Source organism: Trachurus trachurus (assembly GCF_905171665.1).
Source record: "Trachurus trachurus genome assembly, chromosome: 18".
Lineage (NCBI taxonomy): Eukaryota > Metazoa > Chordata > Actinopteri > Carangiformes > Carangidae > Trachurus > Trachurus trachurus.
Window position 1 is genome coordinate 23221650 of NC_139909.1, and position 18477 is coordinate 23240126.

Sequence of the window (18477 nt, forward strand, 5' to 3'; positions counted from 1 at the left end):
TTATTATTATTATTATTATTATTATTATTATTATTATTAGGGGTAGGTGGTTAGTCTTGTTACCTTTCAGCAGGAATGTTCTGGCTCTGATTCCCAGGCCCGGGGCCTTTCTGGGTGGAGTTTGCAGGTTCTCCCTGTGTCTGTGGGTTCTCTCCAGGTTCTCCAAAGACACACACATTAGATTAACTGGTGACATTGGCACAGGTGTGAATGTTATTGAATGTGTGTGTTGTTCATCTTTATACTGTATCAACTGTGATAGACTGCCAACCTGTCCAGGTTGCTTTTTTTATGGCTGCTTCATTCTACAAAATGTAAATCTTCTAGAAATTGTTATAGATTGTTAAACAGAGAAAACACATATTTCTCCAGATTTCAAGCTAAATTTAAACTATATTTCATCTGCAAGGTTCAAAGTGTAGTTTGTAGTTTAGTTTGAAATACATTTTTAAACTGATATCTTTGTGTAAAAACAAAAATGAAGCAAAAAACATTCTCATTCATGGCTCAGGATGTGTGCTGGGAGAGGTCTCAGTGAGTCAGTGAGTGAGATAACTGGTCGGGTTAGGGTATAAGGTGGAGTTCAGGCTAAGGAGAGGGGAAACACAAATCACTGGGAAACAATGGGGAACATCTTTGAGAATAATAAACATATTCTTTTTTTTTCTTTTTAATTTCATAGAGGATATGTTTGGTTGTCTTTGTCATTTAAGAGAAGTCACAGTTGCCTGTGTGTGGACCACATGCCTGCAGGAGAGTTACTACTGTCTCTGACATGAAGCATTACATGCGTTACGTATGGGGCGGTGGAGGGGGGATTATTGAGCCAGCGCTCGTCATTGGCTGCAGCCCGAGTCACTCTCTCATTACTGAAAGTGCGTAATTACGCACCGCGCCCTCTAAACTTTGGCACACCTCCACTGTATAACCCGAAGTGTCAGCACTGTGGCTTATATCAACCTCTCGGTGACGCGCACATGCCGATATGAGTCAAGACACAATGCGAGGAAATCCCCAAGGCCGCGAGAGCAGCGAGAGGCCCCTTTAAATCGACGCTTCCTCGGTGCTGTGCCAGGAGAGAGAGAGAGAGAGCTCAGATAAACAACAACACAGTTCTCAGAAGCCGATTTTACCGGATTCGGCTCTTAACGGCGGCCTCGGTGAAGAAGCGCTGAGGTAACATTGATCATATTGAACTGTCTTTTTTATTTTTTTCTAAAACATGAAAGAGAACACGATCGCTTCATGATGGTTTTATAACCGGGCGGAAAACAGTTTATTATCGTGACGAGACTAAACGGAAGACACGTTGTTGTGCCGCTCAGCTATTGTAATGACCAGGAAGGCATTTGCTACACCTGTTAGTTAGTGGGAATCCAGCGGAAAACACATAAGAGCACATCGTTTATTTCAGTGTAAACAGCGGAGAAGTGTGTGTGTATGTGAGTGTGTGTGAGCGCTGGCCAAAACAGCCTGCCGCTCTCTGACGCATGTGCGCTGTTTTTTATTTTGACAGACGTGTTTACTTTGATTCACAGGCTACGAGGACTTTTCTCTGTGTTAGAGAACATAACATTTGGTCGTGTGTTGTCCATACATTCATTGCGGAAGTGAGAGGCTTTTCCCCCACACGACGCGGAGCCTGGCCTGTGCGGACATCTAGCGGCCGGTCGGGAGAAGGCGCCCTTTGCACCCCAGACATGTACGGAGCATCAGGTATCCCCGAGCTCATCCCACCCAGCGGGCCGCCCCGGCAGCCCGGCCCGGCGGGACAGTTCAACCCGGGACACCCCCAGGTGAACGGCCACGGCGGGGGACAGAACCCGCAGAGACTGGGACAGAGGGCACCCAAACTGGGACAGATCGGTCGCACCAAGAAAGGTGAGCTTTTATTCTAGGAGATCTATTATGCACGAGGCACTACTACAAACATGATGACACCACTCACACGCACATCATAGATAGAAGAAGAAGGAAAGAAAGAAAGAAAGAAAGAAAGAAAGAAAGAAAGAAAGAAAGACATAGAAAGGGGGTAGGTAGAAAGAAAGAAAGAAAGAAAGAAAGAAAGAAAAAGAGAGAAAAAGAGAGAAAAAAGACAGAGAGGGGGGTGATAGATAGAAAGAGGTATATAGAGATAGAGAGGGGTAGAAAGAAAGAACGAAAGAAAGAAAGAAAGACAGAGGAAGGGGGTAGAAGAAAGAAAGAAAGAAAGAAAGAAAGAAAGACTTTGACTTTTCATCCAACTTTAATTAATTACACTTCCTTATTGCCCATAACACCATCATTAATAATACATTACCTCACAGCCTTACAACACACACACCTAAAAAGAGAGAAAAAAGAGACAGAGGGGGATGATAGAAATAGGTAGATAGATAGAGATAGAGAGGGGTAGAAAGAAAGAAAGAAAGAAAGAAAGACACAGAGAGGGGAGGGATAGATAGATAGATAGATAGATAGATAGATAGATAGATAGATAGATAGATAGATAGATAGATAGATAGATAGTTTCTTTATTGTCTGTCTCTAGTAAAAACAGAAATGTACCTTTAAGACTGCTCGATGAAGCATTAAAACACAATTAAGAGCCACACCAGGCACACAAAACAAAACACATTCAACAACAGTAAAAAAAAAAAAAAAAAAAAAAAGTGCTGCAGTCTACGTCAAGTGTCTATATCAATGATAATCAGCAGCTGTGTCCAAACAGGCGCTAACTCATTAGAATAAGGTGATATCCACACAGCAGCTGCTGATAGTAGCCTACTCATTATCTATAATATGTGAGTAAAGCAAAGTCAGTTGTGTAATTATGATGTTCTGGAATGATGATGCTAAAATGCTTTTAGAAACAGGTGGTTTCCCTGGTCTGAGTAAAGAGGGAACTGATAAGAAAGCCAGACAGGAAGTGAGAGGAGATTCTGCTCATCATAACATAGGTTCATGCAGAGTTCCTTAAAGGGATACTTCACCCAGAATCGATAATTCACCAATTTTCTACTCACCGTCATGCCAAGGAAGGGTTTGGAGAACTTTCGGAGTTATCAAAAGCGCTTTTGGAGTTTCGGGGGGTTTCATATAATGGTGGTGGATAGAGCTCACTTTTGAATCGTCCAAAACACACACTATGAAACATCCAAATACCTCCATACTACTCGTCTGTACTGACCCAAGTGTCCTGAAGCCGCCACATGAAAAAGTTCTTCCACAAAAATGAATGTGATCTCTGTTTTTAGCCTTGTTGTAGTAGGAGCTCCCAGTGGCTGCACGAGATGCCCAAGATTTGCTGCAAGATGTTTTTCCGTGTTTACATCATACATCCAATAGTTTACAACAACATCTTGCAGCAAATCTCGCGCATGCGCACAAACATCAACAGAGCCACTGGGAGCTACAACTACAACAAGGCTAAAAACAGAGATCAATTTTTTTTTTTTTCGAACAACTTTGGTGGCTTCAGGACACTTGGGTCAGTACGGACGAGCAGTATGGAGGTATTTGGATGTTTCATAGTGTGTGTTTTGAATGATTCAGAAATGTGCACAATCCGCCACCATTATATGACAATATTTCCAAAAGTTCCCCAAACCCTTCCTTGGCATGACGGTGAGTAGAAAATTGGTGAATTATTGATTTTGGGTGAAGTATCCCTTTAAGACAGGTGTTTTTAAATGGTGGTGAAGATTTGTGGTGCAGATAAAGGCCTATATTAGAAAACACAAGAGGTAGAAAAACCCTAAGTGCATGAGAACACCGGCAGTGGTGGCTTTTTGTTTGTCCTTGCTCTGCTGGGTTTGTTGGTCTGCAGTGATAAACCGATCAGGGGAGACTGGAGAGCAACAACACTTCCTCTGTTATTATAGCACTTTAGAATTTAAATTGACTTCCATGGTTTGTCTCCCGAGAGCAAGAGGAGGCTGGTGAATATGAGGATGATATTTCAAAACATGGCTGATAGTTGCGGAAAGACTGCACTCAGGAAGACAGAGTGTCACCTTCACATCTTCTAGAGCAGTGGTTCTCAAAGTGGGGTCCGGGGACCCCCAGGGGTCCTTGAGAGGGTTGAAGGGGGTCTGCAATTTTTTCTGGAAATTTTACCACTATTTCCCCCAGAAATATTGCAATTTTTCCCAGAAATTTCTCTAAATTTGACAAAATTTCACGCCATCGGCCCAAATTTGAACGTATATTGACTGAAAAAAAGTAACATTATTCACTCTCAGAACAAATATTTGTGTATTTCTGGTGTTTCTCACAAAACCACTGATCCAGAGATCTAGAGATTTTGAGATGTAGATGAATGCAGTTTGGGATAAATATGATACTTAAAAACATTGTTAGTGTATCTTAGCATCAAGACCATACAAAAAGCTGCTTTAAGTGGAATAAAAAGGGTTAAAATAGGTGCTATTTTAATGGAGAATCTAGTATTTTGTTTCGGCATGGTTGCACTCTCCTGACCTCTGACCTCTCCTCCTCAGTGGACTTGGACGACGAGGACCTGGACGACATCATGAACAACAACGGGCAGTGTCCCGTTTCCCTGTCGCCCGTGTCCTAGACTTCACCGCGAAGTGCCAAAAACAAAACAAAAAAACCAACCTGAAATAATGAAACGACCCCCTCCCCGGGACGCCAAAAACCTCCACGTCAGTGATCTCGGCCTTGATCCTGTCAAGTGTCCTACTGAAGTGTCTGACGGCTCTACAAGGCACAAACACGGCTCTCTTAGCGCCGGCTGAAGCCTAGGCCCTGATTGTACATAGTGTTTATTTAACTTAACTTTTTGGTCAGACTGTGAATGAATCGTACTGCATCGCCCTCTGCTCTTATACCTCGGTAGGTGGTACTGTATAGGCTGTCAGGACTGGAGAGAGATATCCGGAGATAGAGGGAGCGTCTATATTTTTCAGAGCTTCTTAACAAAGGGCTACATTTCTGAAGTTGCACTGAGCGAATGATTAGACAACGTGCAGCCTCTCGCCCGCCTGTTTACTGAGGGCTGAGGGTTACTGATTGTCAGAAGGGGGAGGGGAGGGGATGGAAGGGAAGTGGGAGAGAACACAAGCCTGTTAATGTGTATCACACAGGTTGAAAAAAATTATATTAAGCTTTGGTTGTGCAATGACTATCATTCTCTACTCTCACACTGATGCAAGTGATGTACTTATTATCCAGTGGAAGAAAGCTCGCTATTTACAGAAAAAACAACTACTGCTAATTATTTATTGTTTCCAAGAAAAAGAAAAAAAAAGAAACGAGACATTTTTTGTGTTGTTATTATGGCTTCTACATGGTTTTTACTTGTTTTTCTGAATGGATATTGCTTCCGTCATACTATAACTTGAGATTTCCTATGTTTCCAAAACGGTGCACTTTTTCGTGGGAATGCCTGTTATGTGCAGTGACATGTTGCAGAATTCTATGCATGAAGTCTGTTGAAGCATCAGAACACGTAACTGGTATCCTGTTATTTAAGGGCTAATGTAGTTGTACTTTTAAACCACACGCACACACACGCACACACCATTTGGCCTCTAGATCATCATGCAGAGTCAGCTTTTTTTCTTTTTTTTTCCAAGCTCATTGTTGGCCTTGGGCTGCAGACTCAGCAGGAAAATATCAAAAACAAAAGTTACTAAAGGTTTGTTTGTTTTCAAAGGCAGGGTTTTCCCAGTTGGCCACACGACTGTGATAAAAGACAAAGACAGGTTGAAATGTTTTTTTTTTGTTTTTTTTGTTTTTTTTAATTGCCAAATGATATTTAACGCTATGACAGATCGATGATGATAAATACTAATGTGTTTGTTGAGCTACGCCCAGATGGCATCATAGTGTCATTCCGCTTGTGGCTTCAAACATAATGACTACTATTACTTCACAATTACAGTATGAGGTGATGGAAACAGGCAGCCTGTGATTAGCTCTTATTGCTGAGACAATCTACAAACACTGATGTTTTTAAAGATTGGGGCTTGACCTCAGAACGACATACTGTCTATTAAAGGCTCATGCTGTGTCACTTGTGTCATGTTACCTAGCTGGCTGTGAAAATTGTTACTAGTTCACTTTATTTAATTTCGTTGCATCATGGAAGCACTGCATTTCACAGCTCATTCTCTGACTCAGAGGTCGTCGTTTGGGTTGCAGCTGCCATTTGCATGGAAATGGCTGACTTTTCAAAAATGCATCTCGGGAAATAAAAGATGAATCTTTGTGGAAACTTTGTGTTTTATTCTAAGTTTTTTCTGTTTGTTCTAACTGTGTCTTGAAACAGCCTCACCAAACTTAAACAATTTATATTTTATAGGTCTTTTTAACCAGTTATACGACTGTGTGAAAGTGGTAGCAAAAAGTACAGAAGTTCAAAATAATCTCCTTAATATCCAGTATATAGCTGTTTATAAAAAGGCCCTACATATCCTGTAGGTAACATGCAAATATAAAGTGGTACCTTAAAGCCACCATTTGGTTTTTCCACATAAAAATGACAGAGTTTAAAATTAAACTTAATCTACCTCCTTGTAAAACCAACACATAACATCTTATTAACGCTCCTGTCTGTCTGAGAAGTTTGCTGCTTCCTCATCACATTTGCGCAAGTAATTTCCTGTGACTTTACGTTATATATAAATATAGTGTATCAACGAGAAACTTACCGCCTGCAGATGAATGTGAAAACAGCTCTCTGGTGTCAAACTCTGCACATACATCATCGAACAACCAAGCAACAAGTACAACACATTTTTAATTCAGTGTGGCCACTGAGCTATTGTGTAATATAAAATACTTCACTATTTTCTTTTTAGATACACTTGTGTTATTTCTTGATTGTATGAGGAGTTTTGAAATGAGCATGTGTAGTTTAATCTACTATGAAAAACACTTAATTAAGAATTTTGCAATGTGTTTATTATTCAATACAGCTGGACATGTTAAAAATGTTCATTTAATCATTGCTAGACGAGCCAAATGTATAAAACTATGACATTTCAAAATAAAAACACTGTTCAGAGCATAAAATACCGTAATAAAAAATATGACAGAGTCTCCGAAAGCTACAAAAGGGCCACAGTGGACTATAGATTATTGTGAATCTACATAGGAGCAAAAAAAAACCTACATTTGACAAAATAAATAGAGTGTTTATTCTTACAGTGGCTGGTGCAGAGGGGGGCTATTAATACAACAGTGGCTACTGTGACTACATAAGAAAATATTTCATCTGTGAGCAGGGTTTGTAACAGGCGGGTACGAAGAGCTGCAGGGCCTGTCGTGAACGTTGTAGTAAAAAGGGAGGCTGTGTGAAACGCTCACCCTACACACTGAGCCCTGTGTGTGAAGTCACACCCTGCTCATCCTACCGTCTATTTTAGAACCACCCACAGTTAATATAAAACACTGTATTGTCACCCTGAGCCCCTGGATCCACAGCCCAGACACCCAACTGGAATTGATTACTTTCAATTACATGGCAAATGCTAATAGATGCTGGTTCTAACGCGGACGTGTAAGTGTTGGCTATACTCCATCATTTAGGCTGCCGTTCCAGAGGTTACGCCCCGAGGGTCGTCTATTAAGTCAGGGGATCCAATTATAATGTGTTTGCGAAGGCCACTTGTAAACAACTGTGGAATGTGTGGACGGGGTGCGAGACATCATTCATGAAACAATTGAGATTGCTGCATGATAATCAAAGGGGTTATCAAAGGCCTGAAGTACAAGTAAAGAGAGTAAAGTCCCATTTCAGTAACTCTTTGCATCTGTCTATGATTCACAACACTGCCCATACACCTTCAGTTTGACTCCTCCAAACGAGGGGGGGGGTGGTGGGGGTTCTTCATCTGAGTTCCAGGTCGAGGGGGTGGGGAGGGGACGGTCTCACACGTATTCCTTCGTGCTGCTCGGAGGCCCGGAGCGGGAGCCGGCCATGGACGGATATTTGGTTACCTGCTTCTTTCTCGGACAGGAGGCGGCCAACATGGCTCCGCCCAGGACGTCTAGGAGGGAGCCCCCCCACGCGATGAAGATGGCTGCCCCGAACTCAAATCTGACAGAGACAAGACAGCATACTGGTGAATTATTTCTTTCCTTTTTAATTCAAGAAGGACAGGTTTGTTCATGTATTCATCTTTTCAAAAAGAGTTCTATTCTTTCTTTCTTTTTAAAAAAAATGTACATAGTGGAGCTTTAAAGGGATACTTCACCCAAAATCGATAATTCACCAATTCTCTTCTCACTGTCATGCCAAGGAAGGGTTTGGAGAACATTTTGGAGTTCCAGGGGGGGTTCGGTTGGAAAACAAATTTTCATAATATGGCGGCGGATAGAGTTCACTTTTTAATTGTCCAAAACACACACTATGAAACATCCAGATACCTCATACTGCTCGTCCATACTGACAAAAGTGTCCTGAAGCCGCAACATGAAAAAGTTGTTTGTGTGTTGTTTGGGTGAAGTGTCCCTTTAAGTGTCAATACAACAATGTGAATGACCTTCATTCAAACTGAGATTTAAATAAAGTTCATTATGATCCCTCAATAGAAATATTATTATAGTATTACATTATATGGATTTCAATCACAGATTCATTAGTGTATGATAATAGTAGAGTACAGTATAATAGATATTAAGCCACAGCCTGCAGACACCGAGTCTTTAAGAAGTCAGCAAGATAAATGAAATCCATTATAATATGTTAATTAGTAACTTTAATCAATGTTTTTCATCTTTCTGAAAGAGCCAAGATACTTCACCCTATTCTGTCTTCTTATGCTAAGCTAACTGCTTCTTCCCTGTCGCTGCTAAGACCTGTAAGTGATATTGATTTTCTCATCTAACACATTTATTTCTTTTAGATATTTGAACACGGTGGGTGTTTGGCTTACGCACTTGGTGTTGACAGGAGTGTAGGGATTATAGAAAGCCCGGATGACATTATGAGCAAACCAGGAGCACGCCACGATGGCACAGAGCCCTGAGAGGAGAGAGAGAGAGAGAGAGAGAGAGAGAGTCAACAATAAGAATCAATCAGTCCATCAGCACATCATCAAAACCTAAGAGAGCAGACATGCTTTTATCCCCTTTGTAGTCACCAGGCAGCTCGCCACCGACTGCAGCACAATTATCTTTTTAGTGCCTCTCAGAGCCAGTTAGAGCCTGTATGTCAGAGTCAGTGCCAGGAGTTCTGGTCTCATCCAGTCTGATGACCTCTGAGGAGCAGAGGAGGAGAGTGGGAGCACAGCGTTTTGGACCGAGGATCAAACCTCCTCCTACTCACTGTACGATGTACAGGAGATCTAAGCAGAGTGACGATGACGTGAGTTTGGATGTGAACCGTTATGCAACCAGGTCTGTCTTACAGAAAGGTTTTTGGATCAACACGGGTCATTTACAGTGGTTATATTACTGGGTGGTTCTGGAGTTATTTTCTCTTTCACCACAATATGAAAGATTTGAACAACTATAAAATGGATTATCATTAAAGTTACTAAAGTCACTGATGTTGATGACTTCTCCAGCATCACCACATGTTTACTAATGGTGGAGAATTACTGGGTGTGATTCATTCATACAATAACTTAGTTGATTTACAGTATCATCATAAATATGTTGGTTTATGACCAATACCTGCACAGTAACAGTGGACCACTGGAAAGTTACCTGCTTCAGATCAGCATGTTGGCATTGCCATTTGGAGAATAGTAGCTTGCTGGCACTATACACTCCTTGGCTTGTATAAAGCTGGCAGTGTTTCCAAATTCTTAAAGCAGAGGTAAGTGGAATGTTTGTGTTAATATAAGTCTTAAATAGTTGTATCTTCCGACAGCAATCACTTATATAGAGTGTTTGGTCTGAAACACGGGTCTGTCAGTCACTCTGCTCTGCTGTAAGCCGTGGAGAAAACTTTCCTTGTATCCTACAACCTTTATCCAATGAGGAGAGAGAACGGCATAAAGGGGCGGCCCTCTCTGTGTGTGCAGCCAAGGGATGCGCCTGCATGTGGTGACTAGAGCACTGGAAAAGAGAGTAACAACACCACCATTGACTCCAGTGGTAATGGTTTTGCGGCCCGAGTGGCAGGATATGGGTATTGCAAAAGCGCCCAGAAAACCCATTCACTCCAATGTATGTGTGTGGCCCACTTGCTTGTAAATTGATGAAAACGGCCGTGTTTTTGTTTTTAGGTGTCTTGGTCATATCAAATTACACTTGCATGTTGCAATTACACATTTGTTTATTACAAAATGTAGATTGAAACATTAATGTAGACAACTATTTTTTTTTTTTTTTTTACTAGCCTATATGTTAATGTTTTCTGTAAAGGGTCCTCAATGATGCTATTAACGTGGGTGATCTATAAATGTCCTTAAATTATTGAAAATACCACACTTGCTCATTCACCAACAATGCAGAGTTGTCAGTTCTTGGGCGCTTTTGCAATACCCATATTCCTCCATCAGGAGGCGCTTCCATTGGACCAATGCGTGTCGTTACTCTCTTTTCCAGTGCTCTAGTGGTGATGTAGGGACGAGAGCGGGGACTGCTAACTCCATCGGCTGACAGGAAGTTAGCCAAAACGACCGGATCGCTTACTTCTGCTTTAATGTAGCGAAAGTACTTAAAAGTCCTATTTAAATCTCCAGGTATATTAAATGCTCAAACATCTGGAGTAAAATATCAGACTGACATATGGATGACTGTGCAATCAGTGCACACTTTTATTTCTGCATGTGGCACTTTATTTTATGAAATTATTTTTTATTGGTTATTAATGGTCTGAATTACAGTAAGGTTTTTGGATCAACATAGGCAACATCAACATAGGCAAAATCTGACCAGAGTATGGGCTGTGCAAAAAAACAGAATCCAAAACATATTCTAATAAATGTATTGATTATGAGTCTCAAAGCTATGTCAGGACCATCAAGTTTGGTGGTTTTATGTTGTTTTTTTATGTTATTTTGTCCTCCTTCTTTGTATCTTATATTTTTATTGTCTTTATTGTCTTTGTGTGTTCTTACTACCACTGCAAAACATACAGTATTCCCCTCTGTGGGACAATAAAAGCTCTGAACTGAACTGATAAATGTCTCCACCAAGTTGAAAATCAGAGTATTTTCCTCTCCACCAGAATCTAAACACCTAATAAATGAGTATGTTATGTCTGTAGTAGAGTTCCACATGTGGAAGCTGTTGTGACAGCTTGTAGTGGAACAACACCTCTCTGTTGCTTTTCCCTTTCATTCTCAAACATCTCTAATTACTTGTCATTGTCAACCAATGACAGGGAGATGAGTGAAAACTGTAAAGGAGCTCTTTCATCCTCACCGCCCACTAGGAGGATGATGCCTCCCGTCATGGCGACGCGGGATTTGCGTAGTTTGTCGCCTCCTCCGCAGGTTGTGCACTTCATTCCCATACAGGCCACACCCAGCCCCGCGACGGACACGATGATGCCAACTATCATCAGGGCACGAGTGGCCTGTAGTGAACCTGAGGGAGACGGGGAGATGGAAACAACAAGTAATGAGTATGTTGAAGAAGAGCATAGGAAGTGTGTGTTGGCTCCGCTCAGGGGGCCAGTGAACGCATCCTTTTGTTTAGTGGAATGTGGGCACTGTATGGAAACACAAAGGCCACATGAAGTCAAACCATCAGTCCCGTTTGCACAGAGTAAATCTGGAGGAACTAACTAGAAAATGATCAATGGCAACTAATAAACTGTCCTCTATCCCTCTATCTATCTAAGAGGTCCAGAGGTTGTGAATTAGATCAACATCAGCCTGACAGGACACTTTACTGTGACTCTTCCTGGAAGAGAAACAATGAGATACACATGAACACACCGAGAAAAAAAAACACACTCTTTTGGTTCACAGTTGCTGTTGGAGAAGTGAAAGCCTACTGAAATACTACAGTCACGATCCTCATCCCCCCTCCTCACGCTATAAACCTATCACAGGGTGCCCCATCCCCCCCCCCACCCCCACCCCCACCCTCTGTCCACCTAGAACCAGTCTGTGCCAGTCTAGGCCATCCCTGCCCTGCCCAAACAAACAAAACCCTCCAGCAGAGAGGGAGGGTGGAGGGATGGAGGGATGGGTAGAGAGACACCAGAGGAGAAGAGGATGGAGAGGAGAGACGTGGTGAGAAATGGGGAACAATGGGGTGGATTATATAGTAAATGCACCTGTTCCACACAGTTTTAGTCAACCACAAGGCCATGGCTGGATTTAACACCAAAGAGGCCCAAATCTAAAAAATATGAGCTGTGACTGACCTTGTGTTTATTTTAATTCAGGAATATACAGTTTTACACAACACCCTTGGGTTTCATACCAGGGGTCTGTAACCTAAGGCCGGTCCACTTCACCTGGTTGATCTGGTTTAAATCTATGCAGTGAACACAATGCAGTATTTCTTTAATTCAATCGGAAATTCTTTCAAAATGAGAAAAGAGAGTATCTGTTTGTCCATAGTTAAGTTCTAACTGCACAAACCCAGAACCAGTGTGTATTCCTGAAGATAAAACTGTTGTTAAATACACAATAAATCAGTGTGATGGTCGATGTTCAGGGTCGAGATACTTGGGCGCTCTGGTTTAGTTACCATGGTCACTGCAGCCCATGGAGGTTTGAAACATTGTTCTGTTTACGGTGTTTGTACTATTTTATTCTAAAGACTTTTTTCTGCTGAATCAGAGGTGAGCACCGTGTGTCTTCACCTCCCATCACTGATCACAGAACAGTGACACCTGGGTGATGGATCATCCTGGATGAGTGCTTCAGAGACAAAGTGTTGAGAAGTATGTGTGTTAGCAGGTGGGTGGGTTTCCTAGAATGTGACAATGGGTGAGGTCTTCCTCCTCAGGAAGCCTTCAGGAGAAGACAATGTCCCTCTGTAGTGACGGACTGTACTGGGGTCTGTGGATGGCTGGCAGTAATGTATGGTGGTTAATTAAAGAGGGATGTGATGAGCAGCTTATACCCTGAGGTGGTAAACCTTATCAGTGGAGGTGGAGAAACACAACACAGTCCAGTGTTGTGACACCAGTTGAATAAAAGTTTATTAGAACTCTAATAGCAGTGATGATTGATTTAAAATAATACGAATAAGAATAAAAATTTGAATAAAAAGAATAAGAATAAACTACATAAAGTTTTTTTTTTTTCTCATATAGACTGACTTACTGTCAAGCTGCAGGATGGAGTCGTAGATTTTACACTGGAGCTGTCCGGTGCTCTGGAAGGCGCATGACATCCACAGCCCCTGGTACATGGCCACCGCTGTGATGATGTTGTCTCCGATGTACGCTGACATCTTCCACTGCGGGAGGATAGTCCCGATGATCAGCCCCACGATCCCGATTAGCGACAGGAAAAAACCCAACAACTGAATACCGGAGTTGGCCATTCTTTAAAATTTTAAAGCTGAATCTAACTTTAGAAATGATCCTGAGTCCGTGTCACCCTGTGGAAGTCGTAAAAAAAAAAAGCTCCGGGAATTTCTATCAAACTCTTGGGGGGGAAATAAAATTGTCACGAAATCACGCCAAAAGTCGCCGGTGGTGTCCGCGTATCGCTCCTGCAGTTGTGTGCCGGGGGTCTTCGGTAAAAAGGGATAGGCTTTCCAAGATGTGGGTGATGCTGGTGTGAAGTGGGTGTGTGATTATCCTGAGTGCTGATGCGTGGAGCTGCGACTCTGTGTGGTGGAGTCGCTGCTGGGAAATGTTCTCCTGTGTGCTTCCAGCAAAGCAACAGGTTGTCTCAGTGTCTCCAACCTTTTCAGACCTGTCACAGTCTGCACAGGCTCCAGCTTGTGCACACTATGAAGCATTAATAAATACTGAATTCTTAATTTATAACGCATGAATACTTATACAGTTAGTGCTTATCAATAATGAGTAAAACTGTTTTAACTGTGTTTATAAACTACATACTAATGAATATCCATGTGCTATAAATGATGAATTCAGTATTTAAAGCTTAATGCTTAATGGTATGTACTTATTATAAAGTGTTACCATCTGCAGTTTTATGACATTATTTACTGGAAATAAAAGTATAATGCAGATATTCAACTGGAAAAGCTTGAGGTGTGTGTTTAAATATAAAGATGCTGAATTTCATATGTATCACTTCTGCCAGCATAGGTTATATTTTAGAGAGAGTATAGGGAGAACAGGGATGGTTGTTACATTTTTGACACTTCTGTCTGTATCTTGGAGTTCTTTTAAGTCAGTGTGTTCAAAATGTGAGTCAAACTAGTAACATGTGCCTGCTGTTGTATCTCTGTAACACAAACAGAAAATGAGTGGTTTAGTCTCAAACACAAGGAGTGAAATGTTACAATTCACCCCATATCTGGGTTAGCACAACCTGGGGTGAGATGTAACATTGTAAAATTAGTATTATGACAATAACTTGATGTTGAAAGCTTTTTAATCAACACTTAAATGACTTTTTTAACATAATTGTGTGTCGGTGTTTGTGTGTGTAGGTGTGTGTGTGGGTGTGTTTGTGCGTGACTTAAGTATATTGTCGGCCATAGTCTGATCCTAACCTTAACCTTAACACTTTTGTCTTTGTCTATCAAGACCTAGGCATAGATACTGCAAATCAAAGAAACATAAATGCAATTAAAATTTGGGTTGGAATAGGTATACTACTACTAGCTACTTCTTCATATATAGCCTATAATAAGGACTAAACTGAACAGAGTGAATCAGATGATTCATAATTTGTTCCTGATTGAAGAAACTGGAAGTGTTACAACTGACCCATGTTACAACCATCCCCGGTCTCCCTGTATACACATTAACATTACACTTTCTATAGGGAAACCACTGACCCAGATTAAAGCCATAACTCAAGACCCATGAAGTAAACTCCCTTACTGTCCTTTCTAGTCAAGATCACCAATCACATGCTGCTGACTGCCTCCGAACACATTCATGAGCTCTGTGTGTCCGGTGATGTGGGAAGAAGATCTGTAAACTGCTGGAGGAGAACACAGAGATTCAGTGAAGAATTTTCATCTAGTCCAGTAAAAGGTGTGCACAGTGCCAGAGTGTGAGCTTAGACAGAGGGGAGGGTGGACGGAACTTTAATATTATCTAATATATATATATATATATATATATATATATATATATATATATATATATATATATATATATATATATATATATATATATATATATATATATATATATATATATATATAATCATAATGAAGAATTACTGAATTGAAGCTGCAAGAAAATAAAATAGTTATGTCTCCTTCCTGAGCAACAGCAGTAAATATGCTAGAAGTGTCTTTTAGGCCTACATCATGATGTCATGATGAAGTTGACATTTGACCTTTTGGACATTAATGTCATCACTTCACCATTACATACTTAGGATAAGTGTAGCCACAAATGTGTTTTGTGAAATCACAGTGACTTTGAGCTTGATCATCCGATTCTGTCCAAGTGAATGTTTGTCCAAATTTGGAGAAATGTCTATAAGGCGTTATCAAGATGCCAAGCTCATAAGACCGGGACATAAATCCTCATGGAGAACCTGAAAACACAGCTCCTCCAGCCCTGGCTGCTGCCGCCAACACATAATACATCATAAACTGTCTATGGTGGCCCTGAGAGCCCAACAAAGTGCATTTAAAGAAATACTGCAAAAACTTAAAGAGTATGCCCCATGTAGGCTCTGGTCCTTGTGTAGGAGTTCGCCAGTTCAACTCCCAACCAAGATAATCATCATTCCCCCATACCTCCATGGTCCTATCTAATAAAAGCAAACATGTTGAAAATAACTTGCACACAACACAAGAGCAACATGCACAACACACTTGTTGTTCAGTGCTTTGTTGCTTTGAAGATAGAAGCATTGAAAAATGAATGCACACATCTATTCTACATCCATGCAAGTCCACCACTATTTTCTGTCATATGTGCTACATGCAGCACATTTCTGTGTTTAGTTGTGTTAGGAGTATTTTACATTTAATTTAATATTTCAATTACATTAAATAATTTTAACTTTATTGGGGATATAATAAAACTCAGAATACATAATATAAATAAAACTCTATATAAGGAGATTGGATGATCTAAGCTAGCCTGATGCATCAGCCGCTTATTTCATTACATTTCATATAGCGTCTGAACACGAGCCATAGGGATTCGTTTGCTTCCGGGAGGCGGTTGCTTACATTTGCTTCAACTAATCGCTGCTGCTTGGTGGTCACGTGTGCTATACACCGGTTAAGCTCATAGGTTAATCTTGAGCGCTTGAGTTCAACGTCATCGCCTTCACTTACCCGTCTGTTCGCTGATTGGTAGCGGACGGAGCAAACCGAAACGCATTGCTAGTTTCCTGACTACATGGTTGAGGCAAATTAAATTTGCCGGAACCAGTAGGCGGCGCTAGCCTGGCTAGATCTAAGCAGCATCAGTGCCAAAAAAGCATTCTTGGCCACATTTCCTTTTTTTTAAATATTATTTTCATCAATGAAATCAATTAGATGTGCTTAATTATATTTTATGATATATCGGTTCCATTTGGTTCATTAACACGTGAGCTGTAGCCACTTCCCGCAGTGAATGTGAAAAGAAGCAACACAAGTGACAATGGCGACCATTGTTCATATATCACAGTTCCGGCTCAGCGCTGCAGTGTGTGCAGCTTCACACTGGGGCTAAACAATGGCCCTGCATCAGTGGGAGAGGAAGTAATAAGCCATAAGCCTGGAGGAAGTTCTCCCCACCACCAGGTTAATGGGAATGTGCTCACCTACTGGCTGGCTTACCTATTTCAAATGTAATGAGGCTTTGCTACAGTAGATTGCTCTCACAGGTTTGTCCCCCCCTCTTCTTTCTTTCACAACTTGTCTACATTGAGCCATTCTTTCATTTTCCCATGTTCTTGCCCTTTCCTTCCACCTTCACCCACCTCTTCTCTCACTATAATTCTTTCCCCCCCCCCCCCATCTACTGTATCCAGGCTGGAGAAACAGGCCTCAAGGTTTTGCTACAGAGGCCAACAAATGCCTCATTGTTGCCAGGGGGAGGAATGACCCAACGGCTCAAGGAGTCAGATTCACTTTGATTCAGAGGTTGACAAGCAGCAGGAGCAGGAGGAAGAGGAGGAGGAGGAGGAGGAGGGAGGTTTTTCTGGAGGTAAAGGTGGAGAGAGAAATATGAAGGAGAAACAATGAAGAAAAACATGAAGATAAAAAACACAAGGACAGAATGTGGTGTGAGAGGAGGAAGAGGAAGATGAGCAGGGAGAAGATCAGGGGCCAGTCCCAGGTCTACCAGTGCTGTTGCCACCGGTAACCTGATTTATATGATGTCCTCTTGGCTGCTTTTCCACCCGAGGTCCTGGATTTCGGAGAATACAAAAAGAACATTGCATCCCCCCCTCTGCTCTCTCTCTCTTTACTACTTTCCCTTTATAAAAGCGTAAACACACATTTGTCTTGCTGGTTTAGCCGTTGCTCAACACTCAATAGGAGGTGAAAAAGAAAACAGCTAAATCAGCCTAAAGAAGGGCACTAACAACATTCTCTCGGGGGCTCTCCCTCCCATTTGGGAGGCCTCCTCTGGGTCTGAAGTGAGCAAGTGGAGTGCAAATCTAATGATTGAAGTCCTTTAAGTGCCCTTGGAAGTCACTGAGGCATTAGCAATAAAACATGCTGGGCCCACGGCTTTTTCCCTGAAAAGCTCCGAGTGCGCAAATGAGGGGGATGGCGCCCTTCTCTTCATGTCCCCTGTCTTTTTCCATCTTTAGCCTTCTTATGCAACAACACTTGGCTTTTGTGCAGCAGCAGCAGGACAGGGCCAATGGACTGTGTTCTTGGTCTTGTGGACTCATTCTTCTCATCCTCCCTCTGAGGCAGTGAGAGACAGGCTTGTTCAGGCTACACTGTGGCTTCATGCTGCTAATCCATGTTTGTTTTATGTCTCATTTGGTCTTTTATGCGTATTTTTGTCTCATTTTGTGTCACATTGCGGTCATTTTAACCCTTTGATGGCTCATTTGGTCGTTTTGTATCCCTTCGTTAATCATTTCCTGCAAAGGATTAATACTGTACAAAACTACCGGTATTCTATTCTATCTGTAAGGGTTTTGCATATTTTTTTCTTTTTCTGTGTTGATGTACCAATAGTACATATGACATGGTTCATAGCTTTTGCCATGTGTTCATCCAGTTTTCATCCTTCTTGAGAGCATCATCCAAACAACCTCGGTTGGTGTTGTCCACTCCTCTGTTTGGGTCAATGTGTCATCACAGTGGAGCTCAGCCTTTCTTAACACCCTTATGGTACACTGCCACCGTTCTTCTCCTCAAACAACATGTACCGAGGCAACTTTTTAAAGGGGACATCTTATGGAAATATCACTTTTTGAAGGCTCTTTAACATACAGTATATTTGGGTGTTTGTCTTGCATTACGGCCCTCGAAATTACC

General features: G+C 41.6%; 2 protein-coding genes across 2 annotated transcripts; one reads left to right on the top strand and one right to left on the bottom strand.

Moving 5' to 3' along the window:
- Positions 1–934: 934 nt before the first annotated feature.
- LOC311001604 (uncharacterized protein) lies at positions 935–6192 on the top strand. The gene is made up of 3 exons (XM_083992707.1): positions 935–1176; positions 1539–1881; positions 4482–6192. Exons 2-3 carry the CDS (start codon positions 1701–1703, stop codon positions 4559–4561), a joined length of 261 nt encoding a protein of 86 aa, XP_083848833.1. The 5' UTR covers positions 935–1176; positions 1539–1700; the 3' UTR covers positions 4562–6192.
- Positions 6193–7881: 1689 nt separating this feature from the next.
- On the bottom strand, positions 7882–13416 carry cldn7a (claudin 7a; the record flags this gene model as incomplete). Its single annotated transcript, XM_083992730.1, has 4 exons — positions 7882–8050; positions 8893–8977; positions 11332–11496; positions 13194–13416. The coding sequence occupies 4 exons, from the start codon at positions 13414–13416 to the stop codon at positions 7882–7884; spliced, it is 642 nt and encodes a 213-aa protein (XP_083848856.1).
- Between the last annotated feature and the right edge of the window lie 5061 nt (positions 13417–18477).

Excerpts from the sequence above, each read along its gene's own strand:
- LOC311001604 (XM_083992707.1), top strand. The coding sequence starts at position 1,701 with ATGTACGGAGCATCAGGTATCCCCGAGCTCATCCCACCCAGCGGGCCG. Across the intron at positions 1,882-4,481 it reads GATCGGTCGCACCAAGAAAG|TGGACTTGGACGACGAGGAC; the intron begins GTGAGCTTTTAT and ends TCTCCTCCTCAG.